Source organism: Larimichthys crocea, chromosome XXIV (genome assembly GCF_000972845.2).
Source record: "Larimichthys crocea isolate SSNF chromosome XXIV, L_crocea_2.0, whole genome shotgun sequence".
NCBI lineage: Eukaryota > Metazoa > Chordata > Actinopteri > Sciaenidae > Larimichthys > Larimichthys crocea.
The window spans coordinates 13,993,934-14,013,270 of NC_040034.1; the positions used below are offsets into that span (position 1 = coordinate 13,993,934).

Sequence of the window (19,337 nt, forward strand, 5' to 3'; positions counted from 1 at the left end):
CTACACACAAGATGGATGCAAAAAAAAAGCAGCAACTGAGCATATGGCAAAAACAGCCTGAAGTTGTTAATTACATTACGGCAGAAGTGACATGTAAAATGCTCCCATGCTCACCAAGTCTGTCAGCTGTTATTATCTGTGTCTGCACAGTTACATAAGGACATATTGGTTAAAGAAAAGAAAAAAGAAGTCAATGTAAATGGACAGAGCTGTCTTGGTTGAAAGAAAGAGACAGGCTTAAGTGTTGTTTTTGTCCATTGTGAGGCTGGTTAGTGTTGGGGCTGGAGATGGGGTTGGATGATGCTAAGAGCTAGCAGATGTGGTACTGATGTCTTGCATGTCAAGCTGCCACACCATAGTTAGAACCAAACATCACATTCTGCACAGCTCTGGACAGAGGAACCAGAGAAAGAAGGAGGAGGATTGAATAGATGTTTGAATAAGACACGAAGCAATGGGTGAAAAGTCTAAGGCCATGTTCAGACCAAATCAGGCGTTGCAGAGTTTGGGGTTAAATCATAAAATAGCTCTTTATTTCTTTCTATATCAGCGCTCCATCTCTCTCATTCACTTGACGAGAAGTGTCTCTTTCTCTCTGAAAAACAAACAGACACAAACCAAAGAAAGCTTTGTGGTATCACAATTTTGTAGCATAGACTTCAAACCAGACACAGATGTCGAAGCTAAAATAAACCGAGCCAGAACACAACTGTGAGAGAATCATAGTTTAATCTATGAACTCTTTCTGAACAGTGCCCAGCGTCAGTGGTGACTGTGGAGCAGTTTGACCAGTATGACTGTCAGATTGGTCACCTCAGCGTGATGTCGGGCTGCATTTCTCTGAAAGTTAATTCTCTTTAAACTCCTCCACCACGTCGCACAAAATAATGGGACAACCTGCGTCTTTGCTGCAGTGCCTGATTTGGTCTGAATCGTCCTTAAGTACAGATACGATGCTACAGAGACAGATAGAGACTGACAAAACAAGAGAAAACATGGAGAGGGTAGCAACAAGCAAAAGTTTTAAAGAAAATGCACTTAAACCATTTCTACCTTTTTACTGGCTGTAGATAAAGGCAGTGACCTTTCAGTAGCTTAAATCTAACATTCCTAGCAGATGGATGCAGCCCACCTTTATGTGTGTGCATTTGTTTGTGTGTATGAAATGTTCATGCCATTACAAGGCAGGTTCTTTCAAATGGAAGATAATGGGACCCATAATGGCACCAACACTAAAGCAGTCTATTCGTTTACTGGCAGCCATGGGACTGAATATGGATGTTTCAGGGAAAGACTACAGAGTCTTAAGGTCATCGCAATTACAAGCTGGTTATCATTCAACATTCATCTTAACATTTTTTTGAAAATGAAAATGAAAGCGAACGTTCCCAAAATTTCGCAGACATGCAAATACTGCAAATACACTTTGTAGTTGATCAAAGTGGAACAAGGAAGTCACAATCTAAAACTTGATGGATGGTTACTAGGGTCGGTTTGGCTGGTCATTTCAAAGTTATCCTTAATTTTTCCACTTCCAAATCATTCAGCTATGTAAATTGTACTTCTGTTTGAATGCATCTGTCAGTGATGCCTTGGACTCTATTGTAAAGCTGTCAGGTCCCTGGAAACCTACATCTTAGTAATTAAACAGGTAAGGAAAAAGATAGAAATGACTACAAAATAAATAAATAAATATGAACGATGCCATGAGGGGAAAAAATACAACTACAGGCAACCGACAGCAACAATCAGTTGTCTGTGAACAACAGATTCCAGTTTCAAAGCAGCCAATAGCTGCGCTTGGAAATACACAGCACAAAAGCCAACTGGGATGAAATGTCGGTAGAGAGGGGGGTACTGTGGTATTTGGGTCAACATTGTTCATATTTTCAACCATTCATTTGTTTATCCAGTTTAGCCAATATAACTTTTGCACTGTGCTGCATCGTCCCACTGCTCCAAGCTCTCTGCACCTTTACCTTCCCTCCAAAAGCTTTTAAGTCTCCTAATGAGATTAATTAAGCCGATCCAGAGTTTGTTTAATGAGGCACAAGTGGCCTGGAGCATGGACAGGACCGTGGCTGGAAGGTAGAAGCTTCACATCCCAAATAAATAAATAAAAAAAAGACCAAAACTTTAGAGGATTTTTTAAAAAGAGGGTTTAAAAAGCCTTTAAGTAAAGTGGTGATAATCCATTTAGCTACAGGCTAGACACATTTGGAGACTGGTGATTCAGCCCTGGACGTACTGACTGACACAGTACAGTACACGGTATTTAGACTGAGTGTAAATTCTAGTTTAAAGTCCACATGTAGCTGACTACACTGTGACCATAACACTTTCAGCAGCTTATATTGTGGCTACAGGTTGCATCCATCTAATGTAGTGGTTTAATACGCTGCTTTCAATATTTATTTTCATTTATTCCGTTCAAGAGCACTACTTCAATAGCTTTAATTTAAAATTACATACCAATGATTCTGAGCGTATGCAACACAGTTTACTTATTTATCATGTGGATATTGTTGCGAAATGGAAGCACTGGATGAGTATTTGTCAACATCTGATCAGGGGCTACATCCAGATGCTGTGTTTCTTGCATTAATGTGTTGAGCTCAAAGTTTATTCTTGATTGCTCGATATGTGATGTAATGAACTGTAAACAGTGAGGCAACTGTGAATCTCATGAACAGACTGAACACCACAAACCGTAGTCTCGGATGTTTCTGATGCAAGGCGAGTAATCGTCAGTGCTGCTCGTAATTCAGTTACACCACATCAAGTGGTTCCTAATGCACCAACAGTTTTACCTTTCACATCACAAATTAGATTCAGAAGTTATCCAGATACAATCTATAAGTCGGGTAATACATCACACAGGGAGGCTTGGAGAAGTTGGAGTGAAATAAACAGATCAAAAAGGCCATTTGGTCAAAGCAGCACCAATACTTCACCTTAGACTCAATGCAGAGTGCCTTTAAAGTCAGCGGAGGCTTGATCCTCATTTCTCTCACTACACAGACAAACTCCAGACATATCAGCCGGATAATCTGGCATTCTGTACAGAAGGTTTTAAAAAGGCAGACACTAGCTCCCCTGGATCAGTAGCATACAGAGACAAATACAGTATCTAAGATAGAGGTAACAATAAGCTCAGACAGGGAGCAAGGGCCTGGAGATACAATAAGTGAAAATAGCTGGTAAAAGAATATAAGGGGTCAGAGAATACATCCAGAGAAACAGCAAAAAGAAAAACATGCAGAGGAACTCAGCGATGGGTTTTCACAAGCATTTTGTTTATATTTCAAACAATTTAATTAGAGTCTTACCTATTTGCCTCTCCAGATCAGCTGCTTCATCCGCGGTGGCCCTCGGCAGCACCCCTGGGTCACTGAAGCTGGTTCTCAGGAGCGTCCCCAATACAAACATAAACAGCACACCTCCTATGACTGGGATAACTGGGGTCAAATGTTGTGCCAGGAATGGACAACTGGGAGGACAAGAAGAGATGGTGGGAGAAAAAAGAAATAAATAAAACAGCAAAGAGACACGTCCTGACCACTAATGCTGAGTTAAGTAGTAAAAACCTCAAAGTTCAAATAGCTGGAGACAAAAATCAGCACATGGCTCGAGGGGCAGCTGTTTGCCCAAACACAACCTGCTCTTTCTAGTGTAAATATTTGCACACCGTGCAAAACACTCACAGTTTAAGTGAGTGGTAAAACATGAGATTTGTTGCTTCATGGCCAGTAAGTGGATATAACCCCTTAAGAGCTAAACAGACACCCGTATAAAAGGGTCAGTCCCCCATGTTGTAATCTGTTCTAATGAGACAATTTAACATAATCCCATTAAACGCCCAACGGTACAGGTGGTTATTACAGTAATCACATTTAGTCGCACAGGGTTGGGACACAGCTGCTTCATCCCATTTCATTTGTTAATCTCTGCTCTATTGGATTGGCTTCGTGGTCAGAAAAAAAAAAAAAATGCCATTCCAGACAAGGCAAACCAAACGAACATGTGGTAACCATATGTTTTGAGGGATGCTGTTGAGGAATGCATAAAAGGACTACAAGTTGAGCCAGGGTTCACAATAATATTAGCTTTCATTAGAATACATTTTAGAGCGACTGTTCCAAGAAATCTAATACTTTTCGCCTCACAATCAACCTTACAGCTCCTTTTAGTACCAGTACAAGTGATTAGTGATTACTGGCTGGTAAAGGGGAAGCGGGTTGTTGCAAGGCGGCTAAATTACATTGAATAAACAAAAAGGTGCAGCTGGTTGGGAGGATAGGTATTACCTGCATTCACTAAAGTGTATTGACTAAACCAATGCAGAGAAACAATGACTATGGATTGTAAACAAACTAAGGATGCTTTAAACGACACTGATGGCTATGATTTTTGCTGCAACGGCAACAAAAGTGCTTCATGATTTACAGAACCGTTGAACGTACGGCTTATGTAATTACATGCATCATAGTGAAATAATGTCTATCAAAGACCCATCCCCCCAGCCTTCAGATGGTAACACACTGGGAGGGCAGTTACATCCGTAGATGTTTGCCAACACCAGTTACTCCGTTAAACCAAGCCAAACTATATTTAGGCTTTCCATGTTGGCCTCTATCAATGATGGCGGGTGGGGAGGGTGTTAATATGGATGTAGAGCATTTACTTAAATTTGCTGATCTGTGCTAACACTCCCTGTTTTCAACTGAGCTGCTGGAGATCAATGCCCTTCAGCCAGGGGAAAAAGGTCAGCTAACATATGACAACCTAACAAAGAGCACAAAAACTTGCGAAGCTTGGAAGTTGCCAAAAAACATGACAGAATCTACATTAGACACATACAATATTTGTGCTTTTTTTTTAAGAAGAAGAAGAACGTTTAAGCTGTGGCAAACACGCCGTACACAACTCATGCCATTACCCCATCTGAGTGGACACTGGCCAGCCCTGCTGTTCCTCTACATCTGGAGTGAGACTGAACTAAGTAAAAAAAACACCAGGCTGTCTGGGACATCAGCAGGGTGCTGCAGGCAGGACAACAGTGTGCAGCACAACACATTTCTCCAGTTAAGAACATGCCTAGAGTTCCCAAGGTCATTGCACTGGACACCGACTCTGTCGACGTTTAATATTTTCAACTCATGTTAGACACTCACTTACAGGGCATCTATTTTACAGCTTTGTGATTCTTCCCCAGCACCAGTCTTCTGAACTGGGCCCAGTGGAGACGCATCATCCTGCACCGTGTCCTGAGATTGTAATCTCTGGCTGAGGCAGTGCTGCAGACCAACCTTGTGCCTATAATCTTCCAAGTCTGGCTGCCAATAGTCAAACAGAAAGCAGCACTGTTGCTCCTGCCTATCAAATACATTGACTGCAATGATTGTACACACCAGTTACACGAATCTTATGTTTCCAAATTTATACCACACAAGTATTGGCCTATATTATCTCATATTTAAATGTAGTCATTTAGCAGACGCTTTTATCCAAAGCGACTTACAAAAAAGGGAAACAATCATGGTAAAGTTTGACTAGGACATGTTAGTGCAGCAATAAGTACTGTGACTGTACTAGGGGGATAGATTTAGCATGTCCAGTTTTTGGTAGTGCTGCCAGAGGAGGTACTCTCTGAAGAGCTGGGTCAGAGGGACGCCCCTGATCTGGTGAAAACTTGTAGGGTGGATATATCTGAGAGGCATTCAGAGACCTGTGAAGAGATGTAAATATTGTCTCATATCACAGTAATGTTTTATTAATGTGGGTTATATAAGCAAGATGCTTTAGGGACCTTCAACAGATGTGTTCAGTGCCTTTTTGATTCATAAAAAAAAAAAAGGTGTAATCCTTTCTCCTCTTGTCACATTGTGTTTTTCCAACTTTACTTAATACTATTCATCCTGCCAACAGATGTCACCTCATGACAGGCTTGCAATTAACTTTAGCCACTCCAAATAGATCTGCTGTTGTCACTATGCTCTTCATGTGTAAAGTGCACATTTATCACTGAGATACAGCGCAAAAAACTGCTTTTTTGAAGTAACAAAATGTATGTTTGCTTCAACTGCCGGAAAGCAAAACAAATAACCAAAGAAAGTCAGCTGATTTCTGACCATTTAGACAGAGATGACCTCTAGTCATGCAGAAACTGAGCTCATTTCTTTGTTTCCTGTCTGGAGGGTGTGAAAAATGTAACATGATCATCACATGGCAAAACAAAATCTACACTGCTGTTAGCTATTAGTTTAACACAAACATCCACATTGAAGCCGGTAGGATCTTCCCTTTCTTTAAAAAAATATATGTATTACAAAAGGCATGTTTTTTTATCCTCAAAACCAAAAATTACTTTTCTTATTGCTCAACAAAAATGACATGGCATACAGAGAAGCGTTGTTTGGCTTTCATAAAAGAGAAAAATGAGAAACAGCAGAACCATAACTGTAATTTACAGTACAGTATTTCAGAACAAGTGATGGTTAAAACAACACATAAAACTTGGCTGCCACAAGTAACCCTCCCTCCAAAAATGCTGTCTGTTGGGAATAAACATGCTCTTCTAACTGTTCCTAACAACCACTGTGTTCAGGTCTGGTATTTGAGAGAACTAGAAGGGTATACTCAACAGCTTGCCTCTGTCTGCCCCAGTAAAGCAGAACATTTCAAAGACTGATGTCCCAACATCTTTTCATCTACCCATTCCTAATCTGTCACACATCACATAATGAATCCTCCAATTAAAGACACTAATGCCAAATCACTACAGGTGTTAAAAGCTTGGCAGACCTTGAATGAGAGTGTTCTATCTGTAACAATTAACCCAAAGGCAATACCTGAAGGCTTTGAAGAAACCACGAGAAAGTCACAAGTGAAATGTCAAACACTCACAATGGTCACTGAGAGGTACAAATCGCACTGCATGTTATCTCTTTCTGTAGGGAAAGCTCAAACTCACTTCTGAAGTTCTCTTCTGTGAAAAAATTAGATTTCAAAACTTGTTATCTGGCAAGTGGTGACGGAGATGGCTAGGAGATTGGTACAAACCGCTGCCAGAAGCTGTGTCTCAATGTGTCGGAGACCAGGAACATAATGAAAAGGCAGTCGTGTGTGATAGAAAGTGACAGGTTGGTAGAAATGGGCAGAGATTAAACACTGAAGCCACTAGAGAGGGAGGACATGCGACATCAAGCCTGCCTCTCCTACATGGATCAATAAATACGTAGAGGAGTTGCAGGTAGGCAGCATCTTGCCTGATTTAAACCCCCCCATGAAGATAATCAATTTTTATCAGTGACTGATCGGTGACTGATCACTGAGCGGTGAAGACTGAGTAATTTAAGCAACTCTCTTTTCTGTTAGGGACTGTAAAGCGCTGATATCAGCAAGGAACTGGACTTGTACAAAAGTTACATTTTCATTCCCCCTTTTAATTTGATACCGAATCTTATATTTAACTGGGACTTTAGGGGCTTTGTTGCCATGGAGACGGACAGTATCCAATGTCAGACATGGTACATTTCGAAAGAGAATGTGGTTACCCTGGAAACAGCCACATGAGTGAGCTGAAGCCTCGAAGGAAGAAGGGAAAAAAAACAAAACAAAGACATTCAACAAGATAGAGACAGCATGATGACATTCATTACAATCATTTTAAATGTCTCAACAAACCATTTGGTTGATGAGGACGGATGGACTGTTGGATTTGATCCTGAAATAGTGCAAAGACATGCGTCATTCACTGCTAACCAGAGAAGAAATCTGAGTTGACGTCTAAGGTGGGGGATGTCTTTATTCTAATGTTTGTTTTGGTCTTGGCATAGTTTTACATTTCTTAGTTTTCAATCTCAAGGACAGCAAATATGTAGGCTGGCGCATAGGAAAGGAAGTAGTTTGACATTTAAAGATGTTTAGACTTAATATATTGTGTGTTGAGGGTAAACATAATTAGAAGTCCACCCTGCAAATCTGACCTTATGGTGGTAACAAAATAGACATCTAAGCTTTTCAGACAAGCACACTGCGTCCCAGGCAGCTAATATACACATTATAATACAAAGAACTCGAGGCAGGAAGATCAATCATTGGTTTGTATGGGTTCATCTAAAATCAATTTAACCAAACATTCAGAATATAATCTATCAAAAATAAACTAATCTTGAATTGATGGTCAAAACTTTTCCCTGGAGCCTAGAAAAATAGAGGAAAATAGCCTTGTCAGTCAATTGAAGCTATGGTTGTGGACTACTATTAGCTGGTTTGGAACAACTTAAGTGTACAAACGTTGACAGTAAAGGTCTGAGATGACAGATTGTGATCATAATTACTCACCAAAAAGGTACCCATTTAAAAACTGTGCAGCAACAAAGCTTGTGTGAATTATTGACTGCTGAAGGCGGTGCAATAAAACTATGATAGCTAATTCCTTGGGCAAACGCCTTAATGATATATCGTTAACGTATCTGCAAGAGATATTAGTACGTGTCGGTGAAGAGCAGAGAGTAGCATAATGCACAATGAGTAATGACTTTAATCAGAGGATGGTTACAAGCAATCAGATAAACAGCAGCGTGACACTTCATTGACATAAGGAAAACCTAATGTTGCTTTGTGTTTAAAAAAGGAAAGCATGGTGCTTAATTTTTTTATTAGTCTGGAGGAATTGGAGTGCAGAAAATGCTTGTTGGAACAGTGCTTATGACACTCTTGAACTTTCCTCTTGTTCCTCTTTAAAAACGTTCTACTTAGTTAGTTGTCAGCCATTACTACAAGAATACAGGTCTAACTTCCTACATGATAACTTACCTACAGGGTCATATACATATAATGCTGCAAAGATCGGGGGGGGCAGTTTGAGCTTTTACTGTTGTCCATCACACGAAGAGTTTATGTTGCATTTTGCCATCATGACTGAAACGTCAAATGTTCTTACACAACAAGTGAGCCATTTCCTATGACTTACGTTTGCATTTGCTGTTGTTAAGTTTGACAAAAATCTACTAAATAAAAGAGACCAGAGCCAGGTATATTTGCCAATTTAAACCAAGAGATCAAATGTTTGAAAATTAAGAAAAAAGGTCATCCCAACATAAACATAAAATAAATTAATCTATGCACAATCCAATAAAAATAAAATTCTTTGCTTAAGTCATCCAGACAAAATAAAACACACAAAAAACAAAACACTATTTTAGTAAAGAAAAAAGGTCATGACTCATAAAGAAAGTTTTAAGTTGCTATGGTTTCATACCTCAGCCAACGCCAACTTCAACATTAAGCCACACTCTGAGCATTGCAATTTTCAAAAAGGAAATGGAGGCAGTAGAGTTAAAGTCAATGAATGTTTAGTATGGGTACAATCACATAAAACCAATTTGCAAGAGCGACCACTCGATCAGGTCTATAATGTGCAGGTCTCCTGCTTTAGACACCTCACTAAACAAGTGCAGGAAGGAAATGAGTCATGTAAAAATGTACTTTCAGTGAAATTAAGACCACATTTTCTATTCTAAAAAAACAAAAGGCAGACAAGGATGGACATTTTAATTACACAAATACTGTATGTTCCTAGGAGATATCTTTCATGACAACTTTCTATCTGACCAACATGTCCATGTACTACTATTACCCAACACTCTCCTGAGATTTTCTTGCTCATTTCCCTCCCAAAGGGTGCGCTAATCTCAACAATAATCCAATCCAGATTACGGTTATCACATTTCCCCACTAAATCCGCTTATGATGCCAACCAGTTTTTCCAAAACTCAGCTGGGAGTTAAGCTTGAGTTAAGCAGAGCTTTCATCTCTGCTTGATGTAACCATCTGAAGCTTGTTTCACTCAGTGCTGTTCACTAGCTGTCCTTTCAGTGTCACCTGAGACAAACTGCACTCACTTATACAAACTGCCTCATTTACTTTCTTCATCAGCTTTGAAGGCAATCAATATCCTGTGATGTGCAAAATACTACTACTACTACTACTACTACTACTACTACTACTACTACTACTACTACTACTACTAATAATAATAATAATAATAATAATAATAATAAAGAATCCTGTGAAACATAGATCATCCAACACACCAAGCATCTGGGCCTGCAATTCCCCTTAGTACTTGCATGAGAAGAGATAAAGTTAGCCCAGAGATATTACTCTGGAGTGATGCAGTATCAAATACATGAATGTGTTTAAAATGTGTTTAACGTTGTTAAAAATGCATTTGAAGCACTTGGCTTTATGGCCTCTTACTCTAAAGTCTCATTACTCATCTGGGCTACATGAATACAAGCTTTGTCAGCTTTGCCTTTTATTACATTTTGATTGCTTTTGATGGCAGGCAAGGGCAGAACATGAACCTCCTCTTCGCTGTAGGCCAAGTCATTTGTCAGTGAAACAACTGAACATGACATGCTTTTGCAAATGGTTACATTCTTTGCCCAGACCGCTTCATGGAGCCATGATTTCCTGCCACCTTTCAGACAAATGTCACTTGAACACAGCACAGCCTCAGAGGACTGCAGTGGTCATGTATGCATAGATCCCTCCAAATCCAAACATGTGCCATGCGCTCAATTATGCATGGCACATGGAGTGGATAAACTAGCAAAGGAAAGCTGCATAACAAACAGAACGTGCCAGGTCGATTGAAGGCTTAGAACTAGTTGGCCAGAGAGGAATCACGCTACAAAAAGCAAACAGCTGGACGTGATTTCTGGTTTCAAATGAACCCAGGTGACAGATCTGCCTCTTGATTTTACAACAAAACCAGACATCTGCAGTAAAGTGTCAGAAGAGGAATTACAAGTCATTCAAAACATATTCGGTTTTTGAACGATCAAGATCTAGTTGATATTTATACAGGATTAAATATTCTAGCATTTTATGGTCTTATGTTGTCCTTGTGTTAAAATTCATTGAGTGTAAGCCAGTGAGAGCAAATCAGGAAGGAAATTCTTATTTGACAACTTGGCTTGGAGAGAAATGCTTTGAGAAACTATGTCTACCATGGGTGTGACTGTTCAAATGATGTGGACAAAGACTCTTTCACAATAGTTTGCATTATGACACTGCAAAAGCTAACTTATTATTTTGCCCAAGCATGCAGGAAACGCATCACTCTTCTTCTGAGTGCCGTGCAAAACTAACATTGTACAAAAAAAGAAAGAGAGCCACCATTTCACTGATTTCATTTCATTCATTTGGTAATAACAGGACAGCCCAAAGATGGCATGCTTGCTGAGGGTTCTTGAGAGCTATTGTGTTCTCAGAGTGAAGCAGAAATGCCACACGGTTCTTGGGTTATTCATTAAAGGAGGAGTTTCTTTTTTTATTCACAGGAAGAAAATAACCACTTCTGAAGAACTTGACCTCAACCTGCTTGTCCATCTACAGTGTTCTTAATAGGCCACCTGCAGACAAACATGAATACGTTGCCATAAAGTGTTTTTGTGCAAACACAATGTCTGAGCATGTTTCTTTTCAACAACCTCAAAGCACCTGAGCCACCAGGATTACCTGCTGGTGAAAAGGAGACTCTAGAAGACTGATGACTGATTTAAATGACAGCTGTTAAACCAGCATAAATACATAAAGGTGAGAGTTAAATTGCCTTTAGTGTCTGTTAAAGCAACATTGTGTAACTTTTCTGCTGAGAAATAACAGATTCTAAATCATTTTGATGATACATTGACTTCTAAATCAGGTGAATGGTGTCTCATTTGTACATCTGTTCTCACACCATCCAACTTTGGGCTCCAGGTCCAATCACCGTGAGAAATTGACACACCACCAACTACTTCACTGATTTTGGTGAAACTGGATCATATTTGAGGGAAGAAATGTTTTCTACTTTTCCCCTCTGATGTCCTCCGACTGCTCTGCTTCAACTCTCAGTGATTTACAGAGATTCCTGATGGACAGTTAAGTAAACTGCTGGGAGCTGTAGCTGCTGTTACCTAATGTTAGCTCAGGCTGTTAGCCAGGCAGTGAGCTCACAACACTGGGGGGACTGCAAGTGTTTGTACCACAGGTGTTTTGGACCACCGGGAAGAGAAGGTGTTCAGGGAATGAGGGAATGCTGACGGGAAACGGAGGAGATGGTGTTGTGCCACTAGAACACCGAAGCTGGGCGAGCGAGCAATGTAACCGCGCTCAGCAGCTTCTATGAACATAATGACAGAGACAAAGAGACCAAAGAGAACAATGGTGGAAGCTAAGGAGAGCGTGACGAGCAAGAAGCTGTCGTGTAAGAGTAAATCTGGGACTGACTTTTAGTTGGCGAGAGTCTTGTGAAATAAAAAGCTGAAAGAGAGACGACAAACTGGGCTTCTTGCTGTTGGATAAGTAAGTAATATAAACTGGCTGCCATGTCTTGTGTTGTTACACTTTTTGATCATAAGCATTATAACCATGACAAATACACTCTGAAACTGGGGGGACTAAATTGCAAAAATACCAATGTGGCTATACTGTCTAGAAGAGATCATAGATAGCCTTTTTTTTAGAAAATGTTTTTCTGAGCCATTGAAAAATTGTTTATTCACTGTTCTGTGAAATCTCTGACTCCAGTCTTAGTATTGTGTAGCCATGTTAGTGTTAAAGTCTTGTCTGTATGCTGTTCAACCTAATTTTCTTTCTAAATGTTGAGCTGCAAGCCTAACATTAGGGAGGCCATTTGTATACCCGATACTTGATTGTTTTGCCTTGTCTGTACATCTCAAAATATTTTCTGCCAACACAGAGTTATTTTATGTATGATGTTCTTCTCGTTTTTCATTACTTCTTCTATTTTTACTTTAGGTGCAAACAGCATAAATATTGAAGACTCAGATACTATTGTGCTTTCTTCATAGCCAAGCATAACCATGTCTCCCTGACTTCAGAACAAAGCTTAATCACAAAACTGCTGAGCTTCGAGTCGATCCTAATCACATACTGAAAAGAGGTTTATGAAGGGGTGATAGTGCGCCGACCAATCAGGCACACATTCAGGCAACTTCTCTCTTTAGCTGTCAAAGTCATGACTAGTACGAATGCATATTGGGATTAGGCAGTGGAAAATGTGTGTGACGAGAGAGCATCAAGCAGATTAACCAATACATAAAAGAGGCTGCCCTTGTAAAACAACTACAGAATCACCACACACCGTTCACATATTAAATGGATTACTCATCAGCTCACATGTTTACTAGTTTACATGTTGTTCTTGTTAAAAGACAGAACGCGTTTGTCTTGTTTATATCAAGCCATAACATCACTGCACCTATCCACCTGCCAAATGTTTCTGAATCAAAGCAGGATCTCTGCCAATCAGTCTCTCTGACAGCGGAAAAACAGGTCAGAGAACTTCCCGCAATTATTCTTACGAAAAATGTCTGACTTTGCAGAGGCTTTTTCAAAGCCTTTGATGCAGCTGCCACACATTTTGTTTTGTTTTTTTGTAGAAAACTGCAGTGATATTTAAAAAAAATGTTGTTTGTGAGTGTTGTGTGGAGAGTACAACATGAATGTTGAATTAAGCCTGTCAGGCAGCACACATTACCAGTGCACAGCTCACATAAATAAAAAGGTTTTACTGAAGGACATAAATTAAACGGGACCAAACATGCTGGACACTAAAATAAAAGCTAAAAGCTTCATATGCCTGTATCAAGGAGATGTGCTGCTCTGACCTCCCGGTAAGTTGAGTTTGAGTCTTTTTCCTATCAAATAATATGAACATTTTACCATCATAACTAGTGAATTGTATGTGCTGTCTCATCTCTGTAAGATAAAAAAAAACATCTGCAGGTCGGTTTTGCAAGAAACGTTACTGCAGGAAAGGAACACCAGATGAACTCAAACATTTAACATAATATTAAGGTAACCATTACGTCTTAAAGTACAGCTCCTGTTGTATGTTCAACAGATCATATTTGACTTGAGCACACAGAGCCCAGTTAACTCAAATGTATGGAAATGAGATATAAATTCAGTCACTGACTATACCAACATGAGCGGAAACCATACAAGCAGTTAGCCAATGCTAGGCCACTTTGTGATTTCAATCAATTGATTATTACTGAACCACTAACATCTGTAGTGAAGGAAGTAGGCTGAAGGGATTGACGTGTTCCCTTTCATACGCACATGAGCTAACTAAGTTCAGTGTTACGGGGTGTGACGGTTCTGAAACTGTGGCCAAAAGCGTGACATCCTAACCCACTCCCACACACGCAGAACAGACAGTTTTACCCAGAACGCTTTGACAGTGCACCACTTGTTTTGTATCAGCTGTAGCATTCTACTCAACTAAGCTGGTGAAGTGCTGCCGGTCCACTATATTGAAGTGTTTCCCAGTTAGTTATAGCAAGTATGCCAGGCCATGATTGGTGTCAAATGGTGGGCAGACACTGTTCAGTTGAAGTTTGTCAGTAGAAAACACCTCAAACACGACAAGGGCATCACCTGAATTTACCCTGACAAAAACTTGAGGGGTCCTTCTCTCCACAGCGTCACAGAGGCAGCCTCTCACTGCAGATTCACACCAAAGTAATAACTAATGACACAGGGGAGTTTATCTCTGTGGAGAAATGTGGCCATGATATGATTAAAGTACTTAAGCTCTGCTGCAACACGTGTGCATGTCAGTCCATTGTGCCTCTCTGTAAATGAGCACAAGTTCAGGGATTATCAAAAGGTCAGAGTCGATGAAGCATTACTGACATTTATGTTTTTAAAACACCCCTATTCAACATAAACTAAGCGGGCATTCAGACCAAAAAAAAAGGACAAGCATTTAAACAACACAATCCTAGTTCAGGAGTGTTGCTTCAGGTACCGGAGAGGCAATGAAATATGAAGTGAGAAGTCAACTTTGGTCTGTGAATCTGAGCATGGCGGTTTATAATACTGAGAGACACAAATTTACAGTAGAAATGCAGCATTCATGTTAGAAAATGTATCTACCAGGAATGTGCCCTGTGTGTGTTGGATTGGTCAACTTTTGCAGCAAAAGTTGAGTCAGGATAAACTTTTTTTTTGGTACCCCAGCTACATGCAGAGTTAATATCAGTCAATATAAATGAATTAATTATTTTCCTGATTCATCATTTTGTCTCTAAAATGCCAAACGATCATTTCTCAGAGACTCATTTTATCCACTCATCAGTTCCAAACTCAAAAGATATTTAGTTTACATGAATGTCAGAAAAAAAAAAAAAAAAAAAAAAAAAAAAAAGCAAATACGCATATTTAAGAGGCAGTTTGAACCTTTTAAATTACCAATTAAAAGACTAATCAGGTCACAGCAGAAGCTGGAGCACGTTGTCCACTAACCACAGGGTTGGTGGCTAGATCCCCTGCTCTTACACGTAAAGTGTCCTTGGGCAAGACACTGAACCCCGAGTCCAAGCTGCCATCAGTGCGGGACCGTGTGTGCATGACAGGCAGGTTTGTAAAGTGCTTTGGATAAAAACAATATTTCAACCCAATAAAAGATCCTTAAATAAATCAACGGCAATACACAAGTAACCTGTTTTAATGTCACAGCCCTGTCCCGATGACTTATGCATTGCATGTTATCATTCTGTCCACCTCAAATACGAGTTAATCTAAAGTGTTTCTCTCTCTTCAAAACTGCAGTTTGTTGATATCAATTTTCACATCAAACAAAACAGCATAACAGAACGCCACTTCAAACATCTGCCTGAGTGAACTTTTTACGAGGCATAAGGGAGAGAAGGCAACATGTGCAACAACAGCACACATGGAGGACCAGGGGGGAGCCTGCAACAGAATAATAAACAGACCAAAGTCTGCCGGTCACTAACAGGGTTTATTGTGCATGGCTGAGCACCCCTCAGACAGACAAAGAAAACAAGCAAAAAGAAATATGGAGATGTAGAGAGATCTCTGGGTGAATGTTCCATGCATGTCTCCATCCCTAAACGCTCGCCATCTGTTGACCCTTTGGACTGCCCAAACCAGGACACTATCTTTAAATATGCTGTGGACCAGGTGTCACCGTACCACAGCGTCATTTAAAATACTCTAATAGGCTACAGAGGCAAAGACAGTAGAAGCCCTTACAAACTGAATGAGGAGCGGTTCTCCACTATGCTGACCACTGACGAGTAAGGTTAGAAAAACACATCTAATCGAAACGCATTACAGTTAATGACAACAGAAGGCAGTGTGCAGGTCTGCTGACTATCCGCCTGTCTGATAAATGTCTCCTTTCAGTTTCGAACGAGAGAGAGGAGAGCCAGGAAGGCTCGATCGGCCTCGGGGTATGGACACTTCAACAGTGAGGACAGCGCTAAGCTCAAAAGTGGCTTTGTGGTTGTATAGTGTTCCTGAAAAATGTCCCCTGTAGTCACAACAAACAGAGGACAGTACACTGGGCCCAGCTCTGCGGTGGTCACAGTATAGGAAGTGAAGTTATCCAAGGAGGGGCTGAGGTATCATCAGGAAGCATCTGGCATCCTTTACGTGGGTGCTGGGGGACATCCAGGTTCAAATGGACACTGCAGTACGTTTCACTCCCGTTTCAGTCATTTTATAAGTTGTTCCATAGTAAAAGAGGGTTAAAGGCTTTAGCCCGTAGTGTGTCCTCTGTCTAGCAATCTGCCCTTTGGTCACAGGTTATGTTTGTATCTGTACTTCGGTGACAATGTATTGAAAGATGAAGTGGTTCAGAGGTCACTGCTGATACAGAGGTCCGTGAAGGACTTCAGACACAGGGCATACAAAAAGAGAAACGTGCCACTGGTTTTGGAATAGGACACGAAAGATGTGTAAGCCAGCCTAAATGAGTCTGTGTGTCAAGCCCATGCTTTTTATTCAATAAACTGGCCCATAAACACCTTTTTCACCTAATAATAGAGCTGCAAAGAGGAGTTCTTTACTCTAAGGTTAAATTAACAAGGATATGAAACTGAAAAAAGCAACAAAAAATAAGCATTTTTTGATTACCGAAAGTGTGAACATTTTTTTTTTAAGCAAATCAGCTGATTGTTAGCACCAAACATATCAGGAAAAAATAAAATGTCAGTAAATTCTTTCAAAATGCTCCAAATTCTGGAGGTCCAGAGAGCGTTTATGCACGAACACATTAGAGTCAATCAATTAGTTGTCAACTATGAACTCAAACTATTTTAATAACATCGATTTGAGTCATTTTATAGAAGATAAAATTTCTAGATGTCTCTTATTTCTCTAAGTTGTGGACAAAAAACACATTTGAGGATATCACCTTGGACTTTAGAAAACAGTGATCAACATCTTTTCACTATTTTCTAATATTTTCTGGACCAAACAGCTACTTGATTAATCAAGTAGTTGGTGTCGTCAATCATCACTTTTGATTTACTCCTAGATCATTAAGACTATCTTTACAGTCCAGATACTGAACAGCAGCCATCGACCACAGCACATATTTTGCCTATTAAGCTTTATCTGGCTCTGAAGCACTTTAGCCTGATAAAGACTGTCCGGCTGAACCACAAATCTCATGATGGAGCAGGATTCTTATCTAGTATAGATGGGCTTTTTAAGATGATAGATGAAAGAGTGATTACTCTGGAATAATGGGGAAAGAGACAACACACTGCTTCTAGTACACTCCGGCTCTCGGGTTTGTGTGTCTCTACATGCTGTATCATGCACATCAGTCACAGTGGGACAATTTAGGACATCCGGGATGAGGTGAAGATGAAGGCCCGATGAGACAGTGTGGAGAAGTACAACCTTTCTGTTGATTACAGGTTGGGAGAAAGACAGAGGGCTCCTTTGAGGACGGAGGGGCTGTTATTAGGGGAGGGGTTGCAAGTGTGGCACATAGCTAGACTGACACTTTAAGTAAGTCATGCTACAAAATGAACAAGAACAATGTTAAAAGTAACCTATGATTGGAGATGTGGTTCTTTGGATTTGACACAGAAAGGAACCAAGAAGTGTAAGGCAACTCCCTCTTTAGTTATGCGATCATGGATTACCTCACAGCACACAATACATACATACAATACATAAAATCCCATTTCTCTGCAACTAGTCAGGATTCAATATCTTGCTCAAAGACACTTCAGATAAGTTGATGTTTGCCAACAGTAGTTTGAAGACAAACTCTCTAGCTGGAGGAAGTCCAGCGTGCCAAAATGACAAAGACTGCCAGCCCCTTGTTTTAAAAAAAAGGATGCACATACACCATGCACAAGCCATAAACAAATTAAGAGGAAATCCACACCCTTTCACAACCGCCACAGAGCACTTTCCATCAGCAGCAGCCCCTGAAACACCACGCTGCATCCAGTAAAAGATGCTTTATGTGTCATAATAACTTCTAAGACTTAGTTGAGATCACACAAAATAAACTCCAGTGACATAACTAACATATATGTTAAGTTTTTTCAGCTGACAGCATGAAATTAAACTTAAAAAAAAAAAAAAGGACAATCAGGTGAATAATACTTACTCAAAAGTGAAGAAAAGTCCACAAGTCACTAGAATGAGGACGAGGGTGAGGTAGAAAACCCCTGTCTGCTTGGCCATCATAATCCTGCCATCGCAGTAAAATTTATTCCGACCTGGGAAGGACTCCCACTTCTTCTTCTTTGGGGTCCTTTTCTTGTAAGGGGTCTCCATTGGCGTGGAGCTGCGAGTGCTTATCTGGCTGTACTCGCACTCTCTCATGGACTCAGACACCCCGAGATGCATCGACTGCTGATTAAAATCCCCACAGCTGAATAAATCCCGGGGCAGATGTGCCTCTGTCTGTGAAAGGGGTGGGAGAATTTAAAAAAACAAAACAAAACAAAAAAAAAAACAGTTCAGTTTAGCAGATCAAAACTTTTTAGGAGGAAAGAAAAGTTTGTGAAAAGTACAAAACACACTTCCTGTTAGTCACAATGTAAAGCTACGCCTTGCACAACATTGATGTAGCCTTACAAAAAAAAAGACACATTTAGACTCTTGTGTGTTTGATAAAGCTGCAAATAAACTCAGTTTAGCTCGGCTAAATAACTTCAGTAGCCACAGCTTGATGTTCACAGCGCCTCTGTTAGCCACCTGGTTAGCATTTCTCCATAGAGACTCAGTGTAAAGTGCCGCTACAGGCTAACACGGCTAGCGAGTTGATGAAATGACTGTAAGTTAGCAACGTTGGGCAACTTGTGCAATTAAAAAAATTAAAATAAAATAAAGGTTAGCTCTCTTCTGCCCACTCACAACTACACGCTTTGACTTCCCACTGAAGAGGAGCTGAAAAAAATATATATATATTTATATATATGTGAAGGTTTTCCTCCAGAGTGCAGAGCGCTGTCAGCCACATAACGTAACCG

At 40.2% G+C, this 19,337-nt stretch overlaps 1 protein-coding gene and 1 long non-coding RNA gene across 5 annotated transcripts in view; one reads left to right on the top strand and one right to left on the bottom strand.

Moving 5' to 3' along the window:
* LOC104924637 (probable palmitoyltransferase ZDHHC14) overlaps positions 1-19,337 on the bottom strand; it is a 42,559-nt gene that overhangs the window by 22,567 nt on the left and 655 nt on the right. For all 4 annotated transcript variants that reach the window (XM_010738048.3, XM_010738047.3, XM_027274595.1 and 1 more), the window contains exons 2-3: positions 18,470-18,768; positions 3,330-3,490 (exon numbers count right to left, since the gene is read on the bottom strand). In XM_010738048.3, coding sequence (XP_010736350.1) covers positions 3,330-3,490; positions 18,470-18,711 — 403 coding nt within the window. In that variant the 5' untranslated portion in view covers positions 18,712-18,768. The remainder of the gene's footprint in view (positions 1-3,329; positions 3,491-18,469; positions 18,769-19,337) is intronic.
* Positions 6,292-13,383, top strand: LOC113744553 (uncharacterized). Its single transcript, XR_003461631.1, has 3 exons — positions 6,292-7,793; positions 11,355-11,610; positions 11,776-13,383. It is a non-coding gene; the product is annotated as an uncharacterized LOC113744553 (long non-coding RNA).